We start from the raw sequence: 21,647 nt of genomic DNA on the forward strand, positions 1-21,647 counted from the left end.
GGCAAGCTGTTCCACTGGTTAATTGTTCTAACTGTCAGGAAATTTCTCCTTAGTTCTAGGTTGTTTCTCTCCTTGATCAGTTTCCACCCATTGTTTCTTGTTCTGCCTTCTGATGCTTTGCAGAATAGACTCCCTCTTCTTTGTGGCAGCCCCTGAGATATTGGAATACTGTTATCTTGTCTCCTCTAGTCCTTTTTTTCATCAAACTAGACATACCCAGTTCCAGTCCCCTAATCATCTTTGTTGCTCTTCTCTGCACTCTTTCTTGAGTCTCAATATCTTTTTTTCCATCATGGAGACTAAAATTAGATGCAGTATTCCAAGTGTGGCATTATAAAGTGGTATTAACACTTCGCATGATGTTCCTTTTATCCGTCTGTTTATGCAGCCTAGAACTGTGTTGGCACATGAATTGAGGAACTGTTCATTTTGAGGCCAAAGAGCTGACCCAAACACTGTCTGGGGAGGCTACTCAGTTTGGGAAAGCTTATCAGTCATAATTCCGTCCTAGTCCATGTTAGGAAAAGCTTCCATTCATTGATTCTAAAATAAATATGAGCGCATTGAAGAAATTGAAGCATGTTAAAATTAAATCAGCACCACAGATGGCATTGCAGATGGCTAGAAGACAAATTTAGAAGCCATGTGTTACTTCCTTGGGTCCAGGGCTATCCAAATCATTAATGGAAAAATTACAGTTCATTAAAGCTGGTTAAACTATTCATAATGATACACAAAGTTTCTACCAGCTGAACAACTTGAATCAAGTCATTGCGAAAGATGAATGCAATCATCATTTTAAACTTAACTTTCCTATTTAGATCTCACACACCTGTGTTGTGTATAGCTTCCATAACGTGTGAGCCTTGGCAATGATCATGCTTGCTGAGGAACGGGTTCTGATTGCAAAAAGGAATCAGATTACATGGATTCCTGGAAAGGAATCAGATTACAAAAGATCATCATATCCTCAAAGTCTCTTAAAACTTGAGGGGCCAAATTTAATAGACTGGGACTCAATAGCACACTTCTTTGGTGGGACTTGCATATCATGTTAAACTATGGATTGTTGAACTCTGGTTTACTAAATAAGCAACGGTGCATTGTATTAATGCCAAAAAATTAAATACACTGGATAATAAGTCATAAATCATGAGTCCCTGCATGCCCGCAAGATCTCTAAGTACAGCCCATCTTGAATTCATTCTTAACTTCCACACATTTCCCTTAATGGTTACTTGGTCAGAGTAATGTCAAGCACCAGGGGAAATCAGGAGATTCAGGTAGTTCAAATGAATATAATAAAAGATTTATTGCAAGTTTAAGTTCTCTACAAGAATCTGGCCAACTGATAGTTAAAGGAATCATGAGAATGAAGAAAGGAATTCATTCCTTACCAATTAACTGTTAACCCCAGGAAAAACTAAAGTTCCTGCAGCCCACATCTAAGGAATAGACTCCATGCTTTGCACCATTATCCCATTTGCAACCATGCCACCCCCATTTTAAATATAGCCATGGGTTTCTTTTGTGGTGGTGGTGGGGTTCGACTCACAAAACATATACAAGTAGTCCTCAACTTATGACCATAATTGGGACCAGATTCATCATCAAGCATTGTGATGTGTGAAGCATTGCCTAACTACACCTGATTTTATGACTTTTGCTACAATTGTTAACCAAGATATCATGTTATCATGATTTTGTGATCTTTCCTGCTGACTTCCCCATTGATTTTGCTTGTTGGAAGCTGGCTGGGAAGTTCACCTATAATGATCACATGATCCAGGATGTTGCAACCATCATAAATACAAGTTGGTTGCCAAGTACTTAGATCACGGTCATGTGACTAAAGGGATACCACGATGCTTCTTAGGACCAGTTGTAAGTCACTGTTTTCAGCAATGTCATAATTTTGAACAGTCACTAAACAAATGGTCATAAGTGGAGGATTACCTATGATTATGACATGCGTTCCACCCTTGCACCATGCTCAAGTATTTCAAAGGTGGGCTTGCATAAGTTCACAACACATATTTTCTCAGTGCTCTCTGAGCTTGCTCGTTTTCTTGTAGGCGCTTCATTCACCAAACTAGGTAATAGCCTCAGTGCTAGTAAGGAGTGCTGTTTGCTGTCCATTTATATTCTGGTGTCTTGCCTGTCTGTGTGGGCAGGAAGTGATCTGGTTGGGCTGTTTACTGATGGCTCTTTGCCAGTTTCTTGATTGGAGTATTGCTTATTTGATTGTTGGCCTGAAGTTAACCTTGGAGTTAATCTATCTTGATCTGGTTGCTGGTTACTGGTGGAGAAGTGCTGAAGTCCTTTGGTTCTAGAAACCTGGCACTCTGACAAATCAGCCATCAATAGACACATAGACTTTAATAGCATAGCTCCCTGCGATGACCTGTCCGTCTTAGGTGGCCCCGCGCGGCATAGCTCATAGCTTCATTGAGCTATGCAAGCCCCTTCACCAGGACAAGGCAGTACTTCATGAAGGAGTAGCAACATCTATAGACTACGCAAAAGAGACAATCAACCAAGACCAAAAGAGAACAAAAAGACTCTAGCACTTCTCCACCAGTAATCAGCAACCAGATCAGCATAGATTAACTCCAAGGTTAACTTTAGACCAACAATCAAGTAAACAATACCCAAGTCAAGGAACTGCCAAAGAGCTATCAGTAAAAGCCCAACCAAAGAATCATTTAAGACTGCCCACCCCCCCACCCCCCCACACAAGACAGGCAAGTCACCAGAATATAAACTGACAGCAAACTGCACTCTTTACTAGCATTGATGAAGTTATGTAGTTAGGCAGTGGTGGGAATTCAAAATAAATTACTACCAGTTCTGTGGGCATGGCTTAGTGGGTGTGTCAGGGGAAGGATACTATAAAATCTCCATTCCCACCCCATTCCAGGGCAAAATCCCATTCCCTCCCCACCCCACTAACCTACTTTCCAGCTCCATTCTCCTGTGCAGGGCAACCAAAGGAGACCCAGCCAATCAGCTGGGATTCAGGAGGCAGAGAATAGATGGGGGTGGGGCTAGTCAGAGGTGGTATTGCCGGTTCTCCAAACTACTCAAAATTTCCGCTGCCGGTTCTCCAGAACTGGTCAGAACCTGCTGAATACCACCTCTGTAGTTAGGGCAATGAAATGTCTGCAAAAAACACGCAAGCTCAGATAATCTCATTTCAACCTTGAGCTACAAATATTGACCTTTATTGTTACATGTTTTCTCATTTTGATAAAATCTTTGCTTCCTACCAGTAGCACTAAATACAGCTGCATTACCTCCAAAGATTTTCCAAGTCTAAACAGCAAAATATTTTAATATTTTCAGCTGCGCTTTCTTTCTAAATGACATAGCCCACAGCCTAGAACCTGAATGAGGCCAAGCAGATGGCGAAAGAGGATTGCTAGAACAGAAGAGATCCTGCTCTATGAACTGAAATTGAGGATTAAGAACAATTGTCCTACAAAACACACCACAGCATCTGATTTGCTGAAAGCGTGCTCTGCGTGGATTAAAAAAAATTATTAATAAATGCAAAACTTATATCATTAGAAAAGTATCCACATTTAGCGTGTCTTAGACGTTTGTCCAAAAATCCTAATGGGGGATTGTAGCAATAGCACTTAGATTTATATACCACTTCACAGTGCTTTTACAGCCCTCTCTAAGCAGTTTACAGAGTCAGCCTATTGCTCCCAACAATCTGGGTCCTCATTTCACAACCTCGGAAGAATGGAAGACTGAGTCAACCTTCAGCCTGGTGTGATTCGAACTGCCAAATTGCAGGCAGCCAATAGTCAGCAGAAGTAGCCTTCACTACTGCATTTTAAGATTTCAAACCAAAATGAGGGTCATAAAATCTAGAAAAAAAAATTTCCATTACAAAACTGGACTCGCTCCATGCCATACAACATCCCCATGACTGAATTCATTTATGTATATGGAAACATTAAAGAAAGTATCATATGAAAAAGGAGTGAACAGTTAAAGGGTAAAAAAAAAAGGTTTGGGGTTGTAATTTTTGCTGGAGTTGGAATTTATATTATTTATAATTTGAAATGTACAATAATTAATTCTCTTTAAAATTACATGCTACATTTTAAGGTAATTTTCAGTGCAGCGGCATTAAATGCTATTGCACATGTCTATGGAGATTCATGGATGCTCCAGAAGTGCTTTTTCAAAAGGCAACTGGACTTTCTTTGTTTTTATTTGAAGATGCTTCGCTTCTCATCCAGGAAACTTCTTCAGTTCTGACTGGATGGTGGGGAATGGAAGGATTTATACTTCTTGCAGACCGCTGGTCATTTGCATTTTTTTAGAGTCATTGAGGCCATTTGGAGGTTTCTTCGGTCAGAGCTGAAGAAGCTTCTTGGATGAGACGTGAAACATCTTCAAGTCCAGTTGCCTCTAGAAAAAGCATCTTTGAGACTATTGCACATGGTAATTTCACTTTGGGACTATTGTACAGATATATTTCACAGTGAAATATATCTGAAAATGATTTCTTTAAAACACAGTTGGATGAACATTTATACCAGAGGCGGATGCCTTGGACTTTCTCGATGGAGATTCTCAGTCATCCAGGTTGTTGTCTCAAACATGGTTTAACATCCAGTCTCAACAGTCAGAATCTATCCTTCCATCCCCCCTCACACTACCCAGTCACAACTTTCCAATAGATACTGATCAACCCCAAGGATAGGCGAGTTATGTCTACAACAGCTGGGAACCACATTTTCCAATTCACATGGTCAACACTTTTACATATTTCCTGTAAGAAATTTAAATTCCAGAAACCCCAAAATACGATGTTTTTATTTTTGCCACAGTTCAATTCTGTCCATCCTTCACAAGTCTACTGCACAACAGTATAACAATTGAGGGTACTGAAACGGGGAAAACCATTGATGTTCAGTTTTATTTGTGGAAAAATTAGTCACCTCTTTGTTCTAAAAAAGAGATCTCCAAATTTGGCAACTTTAAGACTTGTGGACTTCAACTCCCAGAATTCCCCAGCTAGATGTATTGGCTGGGGAATTCTGGGAGTTGAAGTCCACAAGTCTTAAAGTTGCCAAGTTTGAAGAGTCCTATCAAATGATGACCTGTTTTGTCCCTCTCTTTTTGGAGCCCCACTATCTGAATTGCCGAGAAAGTTTATCATACAGTAAATCTATTCTCTCACCAGCCCCACTTCCCACCTCTTGTCTTATTGACTTACTTGGATAACTTCATTTCTATTTGTTGCCGGATCTCCTGCCTCTCTTCGTCAGTCCTTCTTGGGAAAATGTTCCTATCTTCCAACTCCTGTTTGCTTGGCCTGTTCCGCAGTTTCACTGCCAGAAGCTCTTTCTTGCATTTTCTTGGCAACGTACCTGGAGCGTGCAATGAAAGACAATGGGAATGTGTCAAGGAGATGAGCCCTAAAATAGCAAAGTATATCTTGTGATTAATATATATAAGGTGCGGCTACTAGAAATATCTTCTGCTAATGGGTCTATGTAGGAAGAACGGGGGTTAATCACAAAGGAGATATAGTTAGTCCTTCACTTATGTCACGTAGGACCAGAAGTTCCATTGTTAAGCAAGGCAGATGTTCAGTTACACCTGATTTTACAAACTTTTTGCCCTGGTTGTTAAGTGAATCACTGCAGTTGTTAAGTGAATCATTAGTCATTAAGCAAATTTGGCTTCCTCCATCTGTCCATGTCCACATCGTTCTCCTTCTGTCCTGGTCAAGTTTAACAGAGGCACGACTGAGAGTGCATCACTGTTTGGTGGCAGCAGTGCCTCAGATAGAAAGTCCATACAGAGAGTGGTAAGGACAGCTGAGAAAATTATAGGAAGCTCGCTTCCTGTTATTCAGGATACTGCTTATAAGTGCTATGTGCTTAGAGTTCAAGGGATTGTTAGATTGCTCCCCTCTAGGAAGAGATTTTGAAGTATTTCTAGCAGGACTACCAGATTCTGTAACAGCTTTGTTCTCTATGCCATTCATCTGATAAACTCTCAAGATTTGTTTTCCTTGCCATGTACATGTATACATCCAAACTGAGCCATAGTGGAGCAGTGGTTAGAGTGCAGTACTGCAGGCTACTTCTGTTGACTATCGGCTACCTGCAATTTGGCAGTTCAAATCTCACCAGGCTCAAGTTTGACTCAGCCTTCCATCCTTTGGAAGTGGGTAAAACAAGGACCCAAATTGTTGGGGGCAATTATGCTGACTTTGTAAACCACTTAGAGAGGGTTGTAAAGCACCGTGAAGCGGTGTATAAGTCTACGTGCTGTTGCTATTGCTATGCTGTGTCGTTTCTCTGTGTCATATAATATATGTGGGTATATGCATAATTTTGTATTTATTTTGGGTATTGGATATGATGACCCTTTGAGAGCTGTAGGCAATGAAAGTTCATTTTATAAATAAATTTTATTGATTTTACAATTAAAACAAACCGACAACACATACACACAAAAAAGAGAGAAAAAAGGGAGAAGAAAATAGAAAGAAAAAATAGAAAACAATTAAAAATATTTTAATGTATGCTGATTAGTTCATTTTAACGTATGCTGATTAGTGTACATTCAAAGTGACAATAAACTTATTATTCCATTCCATTCTATTCCATTCCATTTGTCAGAAGCCAACTGAGAAAGTCACAAATAGAATAGAAAGTGTGATTGGACGCACAAGGAATTTATCTTTGGTGCATAAGCTCTCAGTATACATAAAGAAAAAATAAAATACATTCATCAAGAATCATAAGATACAACACTTAGTGATAGTCATAGGTTACTAATAAGCAATCAAATCATACTAGGGAACAAATAAAACAATATAAATTGTAAAGGTACAAGCAACATGGTTATAGTTATAAGTTGGAAGAGATAGGTAATAGGAAGGATGAGAAGAATAATAGTAATAATAATAGTTACTAAATAGTTTGACAGTGTTGTGGGAATTAATTGTTTAGCAGAGTGATGGCATTTGGGGAAAAACTGTCCTTGTGTCTAATTGTTCTGGTGTGCAGTGACCTATAGCGTCATTTTGAGGGTAGGAGTTGAAACAATTTATGTCTGGGATGTGAGAGGTCTGTAGATATTTTCATATCCCTCTTTTTGACTCTCTGCAGTATACAGGTCTTCGATGGAAGGCAGGTTTGTAGCAAAAACCAAAAATGGCGATCATAGGAGGCTGTAACCATTGTAAATATGTTCTGGTTGCCAAATGCCTGAATTTTGAACATGTGAATGTGGGGATAGTTGTAAGCATGACAATAGGTCATGTCTTTTTTAAAAAAATTGCCATTCTAATTTCAAATGTTGTTAAACAAATGACTGTAAGCCAAGGACTACTTGTATTAATGCTGAAATGCAGATCAGAAGCCTCAGTGATTCAGATAACTTCTCTACTTGGCACACTATACTTCAAGTCAGGTTACATTTTTCCAGAGACAATCCTCCTATTTAGGATTTAAATTTAAAGTACATTTTTTAAAATTTTTGAATCAGTCTGAACTCGGGGAATATTTCCAAAATCTGTAGCTGAACTTTCCTGAATTATTTCCAGGTTACTAGCTCCTCTTCTTTGACAGAAATCCCGTGCAACTTTATTGTAGAATAAGTTCTACATTTCACAACATGTGAGAGCATTGGGTGAGCTTAGAGCGATTTTAATAAGTAATTTTTGGTTGTGTATTTAAATGATTCACCTGTTTTTTTCCTTCATTCTGATACGTGAATTTCTGTTGTTTAAAAAGGATGGAATCATTTTATAATACATCCCAGCCAAGATGATTTATTTTCAAAACAAAACGATTATGTATTATTAAAAGTATTAGAATGAGAAAGAGAATGACTTGGTGTCACAGAGGAAATTTCCACAGTTGAAGGTGGGCTCTATCTTGGATTTTCCTGACACAAATACAACTTTTTCACCACGTTACCACAGATACCCTTAGGGTCCTTTCCATTTTATTAGCAAGTCATTGAGGATTGAGTTCATTTCAAGGGAAACTTTGAAAAAAAATCAATCCGTATTAGTTTTTCCACCTGTGGAAGGAAGGAGGGATGAATTTGCTGGGAAAAAATGAAATTGGAAATAAAGCTGGAATGGGAGGGCCTGAAGTAAAAGAGAAATTTTGTGAGTTGCTCCAAGAATATTGTATTTTGTTCCAGTTAAAAGATAAAGGCAAAGGTTCCCTTTGCACATAGGCGCTAGTCGTTTCCAGCTCTGGGTGGTGGTGCTCATTTCCATTACAAAGCCAAAGAGCCAGCCTTGTCCGAAGACGTCTCTGTGGTCATGTGGCCGGCATGACTAAATGCCGAAGGTGCCCTGAACTCTGTTACCTTCCCACCAAAATGATCCCTATTTTTCTACTTGCATTTTTACATGCTTTTGAACTGCTAGGTTGCAAGAAGCTGGGGCAAGTAACGGGAGCTCACTCCATTATGGGGTGCTAGGGATTCAAACCGCCAAACTGCCAACCTTTCTGATCGACAAACTCAGTGTCTTAGCCACTGAGCCACCAGTTCTTGCTTGTTCCAGTTTCTTGTTCCCTTACTTGTTCTAGGTACTTGTTCCCTTACTTGCTCTAGTTACTATCCCCATAATTGCAATTATACGAATACTCCGATAATCAATATGACTACTAAACACAAGAGGGCCAAGTCTCTGTTTTAGATATAGACACACACACATACACACACACAAACACTGAAAAAGAAATACACTGCAAAAATCTTTCTAGATGGATTCATGGGAATCCCAGGTCTTTACATCACTTCTTTAAAGTGCCAGAGAGCTTTCTCGTTCCTTGTTCAGTGAATCTAGCGCCACCCAGTGCCCAAAATGAAAAACATTCCTCCTACTGGAAAAACAGCAGAATAACAGAATACAGGTAGTCCTTGATTTATGACCACAATGAAGCCCAAAATTTTTGTAAAGTGAATTTTGCCCCATTTTATGACTTTTCTTGCCGCAGTTGTTAAGTAAATCGCTGCAGTTGATAAGTTAATAACCTGGTTAAGTGAACCTGGCTTCCTCATTGACTTAGCTTGTCAGAAGGTCGCAAAAGGGGATCACAGGAGCCTAGGACACAGCAGAGGTCATAAATACGAACCAGTTGCCAAGCATCGAATTTTGATCACATGATGCTTCAAAGGTCGTAACTATTAAAAATGGTCATAAGTCACATTTTTCAGTGTCATTGTAACTTTACACAATTACTAAATGAATTGTTGTAAGTTGAGGACTACTCTAAGAGAATAACAGAGTTGGAAGGACTTTGGAGATCTTCTAGTCCAGCCCCCTGCTCAAGCAGGAGACCCTATAACATTCCAGACAAATGGCTGTCCAGTCTCTTCTTAAAGGCTCCAGTGATGGAGCACCAAAAACTATTGAAGACAAGCCGTTCCACTGGTTAATTGTTTTAAATGTCAGGAAATTTCTCCCTAGTTCTAAGTTGCTTTTCTCCTTGATTAGTTTCCATTCATTGTTTCTTCTCTTGCCTTTTGGTGTTTTGGAAAATAGTTGACCTCCTCTTCTTTGTGGCAGCCCCTCAAATATTGGAAGGTTGCTGTCAGGTCACCCCAGTCCTTCTTTTCACGAGACTTGTTGTTAGTTGAGGAGTCGTGTCTGACCCATCGCAACCCCCATGGACAACGTTCCTCCAGGCCTTCCTGCCCTCTATCATCTTCTGGAGTCCATTTAAGCTCACACCTACTGTTTCAGTGACTCCATCCAGCCACCTCATTCTCTGTCGTCCCCTTCTTCTTTTGCCCTCAATTGTTCCCAGCATTAGACTCTTCTCCAGTGAGTCCTTCCTTCTCATGAGGTGGTCAAAGTATTTGAGTTTCATCTTCAGGAACTGTCCTCCTAAAGATCAGTCAGGGTTGATCTCCTCTAGGACTGACTGGTTTGATCGCCTTGCAGTTCAAGGGACTCACAGGAGTCTTCTCCAGCACCATAGTTCAAAGGCCTCAATTATTTGGCGCTCAGCCTTTCTTATGGTTCAACTTTCACAGCCATACATTGTAACTGGTAAAACCATAGCCTTGACTATATACACTTTTGTTGGCAGGGTGATGTCTCTGCTTTTTAGTATGCTGTCTATATTTGCCATCGCTTTCCTCCTCAGGAGCAAGCATCTTTTAATTTCTTGGCTGCCGGTCCCCATCTGGGTGATCTTGGAGCCCAGGAAAATAGAATCTGTCACTACCTCCATTTCTTCCCCATCTATTTGCCAGGAATTGAGAGGGCTGGATGCCATGATCTTTGTTTACTAGACTAGACATACCCAATTCTTGCAACCATAAAATAATATAATTGTAGCAAAATATGAAAGTTGTAATCCAAGATACTATGGCGATATCATTATCTCCCTTATGACTGCTGTAGTTTGACAATGAAAGCCTAGGCCTCTTAGCTGAAGTAATCAACAGGAATCCCAAATGTACAATAAAAAAGATGTATTCATACTTACCACTAAATTAAAAAGACCCTTTGACCACTTCCATATAGTTTTGTAGGGTTCAGTGAAACAACTCTTGGTAGGGTGGCTGGTTTAAAAAATGTAGCTCTCGTATAATCATTGATCCCGATAAATTTCCAGCAGGTTTACATTTATTGTCTTAAGCAGATTGCTTTTATCTGTGGGGGCTGCGTACTAAGCTGCTGTATATTCCAAATGTGTTTTTTTTTCCTGAAAAGACAACTGGACTTCCTTGGTTTTTCCTTTGAAAACATTTCACTTTTCATTTAAGAAGCTTCTTCAGTTCTAACTGAAGGCCAAGGCCCATTTGTATTGTTTTTTACTGCTCTTCCTCCTTTCTTACATCTCTTTCCTTTCTTCCTTCCTACTCAGATAAGACATATTTTTGCTAGCAAAGTGTCAGGCACAAAGGATCAGGATCACTAGTTCAGTTGTAGCTCAGAAAGATGTATTGCTCATGCCTATACAAAAGAAACTAGTCAAATAGTGGTCAGCACTAAATTGGCATCTAGACAAAGATCAATAGAATTCAAGAGGAATGGATTGGCTCTCTTGCAAGGACTCTAAACTGAGGATGCGTTTAACTCCACCCTCCAGCTCTGCCAGCCCTTCTCCTGCAGTAAGTATTGTTTTCTGTTTCCAGAGGTCAACTTTTTGAAATTAGGCTAAAGTCTAAAGTGAGACAGGGTGGTGCAATGGCAAAGTGCAGTACTGCAGCCTACTTCTGCTGACTGCCAGCTTTCTGCAATTTGGCAGTTCAAATCCCATCAGGCTCAAGGTTGACTCAGCCTTCCATCCTTCCGAGGTGGGTAAAATGAGGACCCAAATTGTTGGGGGCAGTAAGCTGACACTATAAAACGCTTAGAGAGGGCTGTAGAACACTGTGAAGCAGTACATAAGTCTAAGTGCTATTGCTATATGCTCCTATGTCTGCAAATTGCATGATCTTCTCTTCAAATGTAACTGAACCAGAAAGCAAAAATAAACTATGAAGAAAGGGAAGAAGATAAAAGAACTTGGAAAGGGAATTTTGGTCGTTGCCCTTTCAAGACTGAATGACGCATCCACATGATATATCGAAGGGCTAGATGGAGATGTAAGGTGGAAGGAATTAAAAAAGAAAAGTGATTGTTCATGTTTGCTCTTACTCTGAAAATAGAAATTAAGTTTGGATAGTTCCTGGTGGAAGAAATTCCAGTGGGAGCAAAGGAGCTTCCTCACATGTGAGCATCAGAAAAATGATTGGATTTAACACTGAAAAGTGAGCTACGCAAGAATCAGAGATCTAGGGCATAATGGGAATCACGAACAAAAAAAGTGGTCAAATAAAATGAGACTGAATAGAATCCTTTAGAGAGGACAATGAATAAATACTGTTCAAGTTTGTTAAAGACTGGACTTCTAAGTTAGGAGAAGCAATGGAAGAGAGTTGGAAGAGACATCATTGAGATGTCAAGAGCCAATATGGTGTGGTGGTTAAGACACCGTGGTAGAGACTATGAATTGTAGTCCTGTCTTAGGCATGAAAGCCAGCTGGGTGACTTTGGGCCAGTCACCAGGAGACAATGTGTTCTAGTCCCGCCTTAGGCATGAAAGCCAACTGGGTGACTTTGGGCCAATCACCAGGAGACAATGTGTTCTAGTCCCGCCTTAGGCATGAAAGCCAACTGGGTGACTTTGGACCAGTCAATCTTAAACTTTAACCTTAATCTGTCTACTGTGGACCTCACTCCATTCCTAAGAGGTCTGTAAGGGGGTGTGCATAAGCGCACCAACATGCCTACCATCTCTGTCCTACTGTTCCCATTTATCCATTTATTCATACTCATTTATTATGTATATACTTATACCTGTTTATACTTATATCAATATATGTTATGTTCCTACTTATATTTGTTTTCTCATACATGCTTGACAAACAAAATAAATAAAATAAAATAAATCTCTCTCAGCCCAACTCATCTCACAGAATTTTTATTGTGGGGAAAGGAGGAGGAGGAGGAAGGGGTATTAACCAAGTTAACTACCTTGAGTTATTTATCAAAATAATAAAGGTGGGAGATAAATAAAATAACTTAAAATAAATCATTGAAAGAGCACCATCGAACATGATGCCTGCACATGCGACTGAGATTGCTGAATTAGTTTCTGAAGAAAGAAACTTCAAGATCATTTGGAATGAGAAGTTAAGTCTCCTGGTGGATGAGCATTGCACACCAATTGCTATGACAATCATCTGGATAATAACCAGAGGGAGCAGACAAAATTAACTGCAGATTTCTTTCAATGTAATTGTAGGATCATTTGAATGTGATGTTTTGCATTGCTCCAGAGACTTTCCTGATGACTAGATAGATTATTTAAAGCTTTGCTACATCCTCAGGTTGCAAAGGAGATGACAAATAGACATTTGAATGAGTGTCCATTAGCCAGGTAGTGAATATAAAATCACTTATTGGAGATGCAGTTCAAAAGAGACTCCAAGGGATGGCAGCAAAACATAAGAAAACAGAAGTGCCAGAGTAAGGAATCAACAAAGAGTGGTGTGTCCTACCCAGAACTAATACAGGACAGAAAAGAGACTATTTCATCATTCAAGGACTATCACTATGGCACTTTATATAATCAAAAGAACAAAATGCAACTATTGCCCAGGAGGAAGAAAGTCTGAAATGAAAGTGAGAAAGAGAAAGCCATACGGGAGAAGAAAATAGAGATGCACAGGAAATGGAATCCAACAAAACAAAACTTCGAAGAAAAGAGAAAGAACAACGATTCAGAATTGGACAGCAGCATCCACGGGACAACAATTTTCAGCAATTAAGAATGCTAAGCTTGTCGATCAGAAAGGTCGGCAGTTTGGCAGTTCGAATCCCTAGCGCCGCGTAACAGAGTGAGCTCCTGTCCCAGCTTCTGCCAACCTAGCAGTTTGAAAGCATGTAAAAATCAAGTAGAAACATAGGGACCACTTTGGTGGGAAGGTAACAGCATTCCCTGCACCTTCGGCATTTAGTCATGCCGACCACATGACCACAGAGACGTCTTCGGACAGCGCTGGCTCTTCGGCTTTGTAATGGAGTTGAGCACTGCCCCCTAGAGCCAGAAACGACTAGCACATATGTGCAAGGGAAACCTTTACCTTTATGCATGACAGAACCTTCTGTATGTAGCTCAGGGGTGAACTGTCAAACTCTTGATGTTCTCTGAGCATGGTTGATATTTCTAGTAACAAAATGCCTGTAGGAAAACAACCAAGCTCAGAAAACCCCCACAAACCCAACACAAGGAGACATCCCCATGGACCAGTCTTTCAGGATAAGTTTTTATTTATTTAGAAATTTAGCAATTAGACTTCTATACCACTTCACAATGCTTGTACAGCCCTCTCTAAATGGTTTGCCCCCAACAATCTGGGTCCTCGTTTTACCGACCTCAGAAGGATGGAAGGCTGAGTCAACCTTGAGCCAGTCAAGATCGAACTGCTGGCAGTGAGCTGAGTTAGCCTGCAGTACTGCATTCCAATCACTGTGCCACCATGGCAATCGAATCGAATCAAATCAAATTGAATAGAATAAGCACCTAGACTTATATACCGCTTCAAAGTGCTTTACAACCCTCTCTCTAAGTGGTTTACAGAGTCAGCACATTGCCCCCAACAATCTGGATCCTCATTTTACCTGACCTCAGAAGGATGGAAGACTGATATAAGGTTCATAAACTAGTTTTTCTTACCAGAAATTATGGAATCATTCAAAACTTCTTCGTCCTCGTAGAAAACCGAATCATCCTTGATTTCAGAGTCCATGATCAGGTTTTCTTTGTTCTCATCCGACTCCTTAACCAAATTCCATTTGTTTTCTGGATCGCTGTTATAGCTCATTGACCCATCCTTCTCTTTGCCATGTTCAGTGCTGGATGTTCTGGACAAGCGGATCTCCATTCGTTTTTTGGGAGATGCTTTATTTTCTCTTCCATGAAAGCTGGAGACAAAACGCAGACAGAATTGGGTTTCACACCAGGGATCAACGCTTGCAACATGTTCTCCCAAACACAAGGCAGGGGGCTGTGCATTGGTGGGATTCAAATGGTTTTACTATCAGTTCTGTGGGCGTGACTTGGTGGGCATGGCAGGGGAAGGTTACTGCAAAATCCCCATTCCCTCCCCACCCCACTAACCTCCTGTGCAACAAAAGAAGACCCAGCCGATCAGCTGCGACTCGGGAGGCAGAGAATAGATGGGGGCGAGGCCAGTCACAGGTGGTCTTTGCTGGTTCTCCAAACTACTCAAAATTTCCGCTACCGGTTCTCCTGAACTGTTCAGAACCTGCTGAATGCCACCTCTGGAGCTGTGGTATAGGTCAGGGGGTCTCCAACCTTGGCAACTTTAAGACTTGTGGACTTCAACTCCCTGGGAGTTGAAGTCCACAAGTCTTAAAGTTGCCAAGGTTGGAGACCCCCCGGGGTAGGTGGCAGGAGATTTCGACATTCGAGGTGGGAAAGCTGGATCTGAATATATACCACAAGATGACAGTGATGGAGGCATAGCGTTGAAATATGCTAACATGGCATGCCAGGCTGACCTTTTCAAAGAACAGCATGTGTGTTTCTAATATAAACCTTAATTAAAGCAAAATATATTCTGATCATTTATTATTTGATGGAAAAATAACAAAAATGCAAAAACCACATGCAAAGGAAGCATGCGGTCACAAAATATGCGTTAGTCCCCTAAGCATTTTTTTAACCCTAACCCTAACCCCTAAGCATTTTTTTGCTCCTTGACTTAGCACGGTTCATTTAGTGACCATTCACAGTTACAACAACCCTGATAAAAGTGACTGGTGGCCGTTTTTCACAGTTACAACCGTGGCAGCGTCCCCATAATCGTGGGATGAAAATTCAGACGCTTGGCAAACTGGTTCACAGTTATGACCGTGGCTGTGTCCCAAGGTCATGTGAACACCCTTTGGGACCCTCTGACAAGCAAAGTCAATGGGGGAAACCAGATTCACTTAACGGCCGGGTTACTAACTTAGTTGTTACCTAGCTGGGTAATGAAACGTCTTCAAGTTTCAGACCCCACAGTTCAACCCTGAAGTACAAATTTTCTCCTCTATAAGTTCAGGGTAGCCACTATCTAGAATCTCTCAGGATATGTCTAGTAGGTTAAAAAGGTCATCGCTTTAGTTTGGCAAGATTCTGTCCCTTAAGTATAAGCAAATAAAGATCCAATTCAATTGAGTTTTGCTCTGTCTTCTTAGGCCTGACAACTATTCTATTATAGAAATCAGCTTGCCACTTGGTAAGCATCTGAATCATAGAACATAGGGCTGGAAGGGACCTTGAAGGTCTTCTAGTCTGACCCCCTGCTCAAGGCAGGAGACCTTATATCATCCTGCACAAATAACTATCAAATCTTTTCTTGAAAACTTCCAGCGATGAAGAACTCATGATTCTGGGAGGGCCAGCTGTTCCATTGATTCATTGTAACAGAATAAAAGACTTGGGAGGGGACCTTAGAGGTCTTCTAGTCCAATCACCTGCTCTAGCGGGAACTCCTATACCGTTCCATTTCTCCTTAGTCCAAGGTTGCTTCTGCCTTTGATTAGACATTCTAAGAATGAATCATGTCATTCTTAGATTTGTATCGGATATTATAACTGTAAGTGAAGGAAAAATGATTTGGGCCAGGGGTGGGATGCAAATATTTTTACTAACGGTTCTGTGGGCGTGGCTAGGTGGGCGTGTCCAGGTGGGCGTGTCCAGGTGATTGGGCGGATGTGGCTTTTTTTGCAGCACCCCTCCCTGTGCTCCAATTTTTTGCCTTCTGGGCCTCAGGGAAGCCTCCTGGGCGAAGCAGTAAGACAGTGAGGGGGATCCCGGCACAGCTGATCGTCAGAACAGCTGATTGTTGGGAGGAAAGAAAAAAGAAATACCGGTTTGGCCAAACCAGTAGCTATTTTTTTACTACCGGTTCAGCCAAATGGTAACATTTTTTACTACTCGTTTACCCGAATTGGGCCGAACCGGTAGAATACCACCACTGATTTGGGCCAATGTAAAAAGACGAATTTGAGCTAAGGGATATCTATTGCCGCGGTGGCTTCACAGGAGGCTTGCTTCATAGAGTATTGCAAGTGTTTACCTATCCTGCCGATGTTTCGTGGCCAAGGCTCTGTGAAGTTCCTCGATGACTCGACTAGGAGGTAAAGGTAGGTGGACAGCAGCCAGGTGAGGGGATCCAGTTGGCGTTGAATGCTGTCCTCTGAGGTGGGGATCGGAGACTTTCGGTCCTGAGGACTGGAAGGGAACAGCTTGTCCTGAGTGTTGCGAGGAGCCAACAATTACGTAATTTTTCAAGATAGTGGATGGGGGAGATTTCAAGGCTGTCTCATCGGCTTCACTTCCTGCAGCTGGAAAGAAAATCAGAAAAGGTCATTGGGGGTGGGATGCAAACGGCAGGTTTCCATTCATTCCACACATGGAAAAGACACCTGTGTCGCTGCTCTTTCACTGACTCCTTCCAAAGGGTACATCTCAGAAATCCCCTTGCCTTCCTTCTCTATTGGGAGGGCAGCTTTTTTTAAACAAAAAAAAACAAGGCAAGAGGACTGCAAGTCCAGAGTTGCAGGAGGGAGGGGTATTCCCCTGAAGGCAAAGAGACACTAGAGCTTGGAATCTCTGGTGGGCAGGAAGAAAGATCAGACTCTCCCTAGCAATTCACAGAGTATCATCATCTCCTTTTAACAACCCCACAATCCCTTGCGGGGTGGAGTCTGGGCAACTGAATGGAGCTGAGTGTTTACTGGCCGGAAGCCCTTCCTGTTGCCAATGCGGAGTTGTTGTTTTTTTTCACCAGATATATTCTCAGCATGCTCAGCATGAGAAATATCTGCTTCTACCTCACAGCCTCCTGATTGTGAGGTGAGAGCTCTACCTCTAGGCAACTGTACCACTTTAGCAATTCACAGAGTATATCTACAATTATTGCAGAGAACTGCTTTAGTCTGTCAGGCTTTGTATTTGCGGGTGAATAACAATAAATGAACTAACTCAGAAGTCATTCCCCATGTCATTCTTGGTTCTTTGGGCCTGACAGCAATTATGCAAAGGCCTGCTCCTTTCTTTTGTACATTACACATGTGATGCATGCAAAAAAAATGGGGAGAGACATCAGTTTTATGATTGCAGCTGCCTTGTTTTATTTTATTATTTTTGGACTCTCCTCTAGATACTTCTGTCCCCAAGAAAATATAGCTGACCGCAGGGATTAACTTTCCATCGAATCTTTGTAATGCAGGCAGCCAAAGTTGGCAAGTGCCTCTCCCAGTTGGCAGGTGCTTCTCCCAGCATCTGTAACACTACAGGAGGGAAATTCTTCATTTGCTCTTAGAAATGAAGAGCCTGTATTGTATCATGAAGCAAATTTGAGGGGATTGCTTTGCTCAAGCCTTCACTGAAGTAAATCTCCAACAGAGATCTGTGCAGCCTCACCATATGAAGTCTTGCTGTTATTTACTTTGGAGGTATATTGGCATAACCCTGATAACATTTCTAAAATATGCATCGTGATGAATGTCTTCATAAATATGAATTCTGATTGAAAGTAGAGGGCTGCGTATTAGCATATGAGTGAAACCAGAAGCATTTCATGTATGCTAGAGCTTCAGGCTTAGGGCTTATTAAGTAGTCTATTTCACAAGATACTTAATTCAATATCCCTTAAAACATGCCTGGGAAAAAAAGCAGTATATTTCTGTTTGAGGTGAAAGGAGATGAAAAATTGTAGATTTCCTCCAGCTGTTTCTAGATACCAGCAAAACATGGTAGTTTAAATGGAGAACTTCAGAGAGCAACCCTATGATGTCTTCTCAGATAACTCTTAATTTTTTGCTGAGATTTATGAATGGGGCTTTGAAAAGCTGGATAGGAAGAGTACTGAATTCTTTGAACTTTGGTGTTGGAGAAGACTTCTGAGAGCACCGTGGATGGCCAAGAAAACAAAACAATGGATGATCAGGAAGTCAACGCAGAATTCTCAGTTGAGACACAAATGGCCAGGCCCAAATTATCTTACTCCGGGCACATTATGCAGAGACCCAGCTTTCTGGAAGAGGTCCTAATGCTGGACAAAAGCTTTAAGGTTGGGAAAGGTGGAAAGAAAGAGAAGAAGACAATTAGCAGCATGGTGGATGGACTTAGTTGTAGTGGTAATAGGTGTTTGAAGATGCCCTTGGGTTCTAGTTTAAAGATAACTCTAAGTAGGGAAAGCAAATAGCATTTGGAAAGTAGAATTAAAACTAGTAAATCTAGTTGCCTGGGTATATTTTCCCCCATTGTAGTTTTAAACTGAACAATACTGTATTTCTATTTAGCATCTGCTTCTAAATCTGTATCTATCTACATGTAGAGATTATCCTCTTTGGCAAGGCTATACACATATATGGTTATATAGCACTGCACTTAAATTCATAGTTTGGATTGACAATGAGAAGTCCTGAAGTTTCTATTTGTTTTTGATGCTAGGAGGTTAAAGAGTAGAATTAAAATAAGCATAAGAGAAAAAACAAAATAATTCTATCAGAGAAAAGTTTGGTTGGTTGGCCCAAGAGTCAGTTTAAACATTCACGGCCTAAGAATTATCAGAGAATCCAATGATACTTTATAATGATTTCATCCTGATATGAAAATATATAAGCTGCCCAGAGATCTTCCAACTTCCCAATCCATTTCTCTTTCTCTATCAAAAACAAGTCCTCCAACTTTTCAGAGAAACGGGACAATATATAAGCATATCTTAGATTATCTAAACTGCTTCTGTGTGAACATTGACGTAGGGATTTTTCAGCCTCTGTCTTCCAGAAGAACAGGTCACATTAAGCCAAGCTAAAAGCTCTTCTAGTAATTTTTTTTTTTGACAGCATATTAATTTCTGCCTGGGATCTAGTTCTTTGTTCAGTTGAACCAACATACAAAGATAGGCATCGTACTCAGACATCAATTCTTTCATCTCCCGCAGCTTTGGTTGAACTGTGCATTTTGGAATATGAAATCTGAATTGGGAGTGAATTTGGATTTGGTCACAAGAGCACTTTCATATCTCATCTTTTTGGTCCTTGAGAAGTATCAAATCTGCAAAGACTTTTGCTGTCAAACGTAACTGTATGTTATCAACCAAAAGCCAGTACTCAAACATGTTAGTTTTTAAACATGCTCTGAGTCTACAAATTATTGAACTGTAGGTAGAAGACTCCTGCAAGTCCCTTTGATTGCAAGGCGATCAAACTGGTCAGTCCTAGAGGAGATCAACCCTGACTGCTCTTTAGAAGGCCAGATCCTGAAGATGAAGCTCAAATATTTGGCCACCTAATGAGAAGGAAGGACTCAACTGGAGAAGAGCCTAATACTGGGAATGGTTGAGGGCAAAAGAACAAGAAGGGGATGACAGAGAATGAGGTGGCTGGGTGGAATGAAGTAGTAGGCATGAGCTTAAATGGACTCTAGAAGATGGTAGAGGACAGAAAGACCTGGAGGAACATTGTCCATGGGGTCATGATGGGTTGGACATGACAACAACAAGGTAGAATTGCTGTGGCAAAATGTATCACCAGCACAGACATTTAAGCTATGTTCATTATAAGGTACCCCTCACACACTACATGGAAACTTGCAGTTTCTTTAAATTATGGGACTACGCCTTTCCTGGGACATTTGTGAGATCTTCTCCCATCTTCATGACTCCATGGCTGACCAGTCTTCCTTCTAATAAAAGACAGCTCCCTTTGGCTGAATGAGACTCACCTGGTACAATCTTTGAGACTTTGGGTACAATCTTAGGTGGTGGAACTGGAAGTGAGGAAGGAGGGTTAGGGGCCTGGGCTGTGTTCCTTTCCATCTGTTTCTGGGGGGACTCAGTGGATCCCAAAAGTAGTAAGGCTTGTGGAGTTTCTTCAGAGGTTGGCAGGCTGGCATTTTCTCGTTCATCTGTGGATGCTGATGTCTTCTTGGCTGAGAGGAGACAGGATCAGAGGCAATGGGACATGAAATACACCATGACAGCAGCACAAGGGGAAGGGCAAGAAAGAGAGAGAAGAAAATATAGGCGTGGTGGTATAGCACACAACAAAGAACTCCTTGTGTCCACTTGTGGCCAACAGACCCTCCAGGAACCAGGCCACCTGGATTGTAGATAAAAATGGTCCATAGCTTCACCACACAATTCTCTTTTAAGGAAAAGGGTAGCGCTGAGAGGGCTTATTTACAACACAAAATATCTCAATTCTCTTCCTCCCTCCTCTCTTCTGGAAAATGTGTTCAAATGCTTTGAAGAATGTGTGGTGGGCTTTAAAGGCCAGCTCTACTGTTTGGAAAAATATGGATCCCAGTAATACCAGAAGTTAGGGGACAGCAGACTCTGTATTTATTTTACTACGGCCAGAATTGCTCCAGAGTGTAAGAGGATAACACGGTATATGCCACAAAGGTTGAGTTCCTGAGAGAAAATTAAGGATGGCATTAATTAAATGCAGAAATCTCATGTTGGTTTCCTATCTACCATTTTAGCTGAACCATACCCCTCCTAAGCTTCTAAAATTCAATAGCTAAAATGACAATATAAAACTACAAAGGAGCCATGCTCTTAAATGCTCAAGAGATGTTGATTAACTGCCCTTATTCAAACATGAGTGTTTGAACATTCTCCTAATATATACTGAAAAGAGCGGATCTATTATCATAAGAAAAAAATGACACATTTTTAAACTATTTTTTTAAAAAAACAGTTTAGTTCTAATTATAAGAACAATATAAAAGAAGAGAAGGAGTCAGTAACTACTCTATTCAAAGCTGAAGGTTGCTCTTGGAGATGACAGAATTTCATTACTTTAAACAAAATTATAAAGGATTGAACAATTATATCTGAAATGAATGGTTTATTTTTTTGATTAAGCTGAGCTGAAATGAAATGAATTTGTATCTGAGCAAACATGGATAGGTTTGGGCTTCATAGAGGGAAAAAACCAAGTCATGTTTCACTGTAATCTTTTGAAGACCAGTTTATTTCACCCAGGAAGGAAGTCAATTCAAGTCTACTTAGTAAAGCAAATGTGTAGCCAAGCAGAATTTAAAATACCTGCAATG

General features: G+C 40.7%; 1 protein-coding gene across 4 annotated transcripts in view; it reads right to left on the reverse strand.

The window, feature by feature from the left end:
- PHACTR3 (phosphatase and actin regulator 3) overlaps positions 1-21,647 on the reverse strand; it is a 259,576-nt gene that overhangs the window by 90,773 nt on the left and 147,156 nt on the right. For 3 of the 4 annotated variants that reach the window (XM_087928947.1, XM_087928946.1, XM_087928945.1), the window contains 4 exons: positions 20,310-20,516; positions 16,654-16,921; positions 14,241-14,488; positions 5,240-5,393 (listed from right to left, as the gene is read on the reverse strand). In XM_087928947.1, coding sequence (XP_087785073.1) covers positions 5,240-5,393; positions 14,241-14,488; positions 16,654-16,921; positions 20,310-20,516 — 877 coding nt within the window. Of the gene's footprint in view, positions 1-5,239; positions 5,394-5,783; positions 6,411-14,240; positions 14,489-16,653; positions 16,922-20,309; positions 20,517-21,647 lie in introns of those variants that run through there. The other variant, XM_087928948.1, reaches the window with a different exon arrangement.

Source organism: Pseudonaja textilis, chromosome 3 (assembly GCF_049901715.1).
Source record: "Pseudonaja textilis isolate UNSWEBS1 chromosome 3, rPseTex1.2, whole genome shotgun sequence".
NCBI classification, from domain to species: domain Eukaryota; kingdom Metazoa; phylum Chordata; class Lepidosauria; order Squamata; family Elapidae; genus Pseudonaja; species Pseudonaja textilis.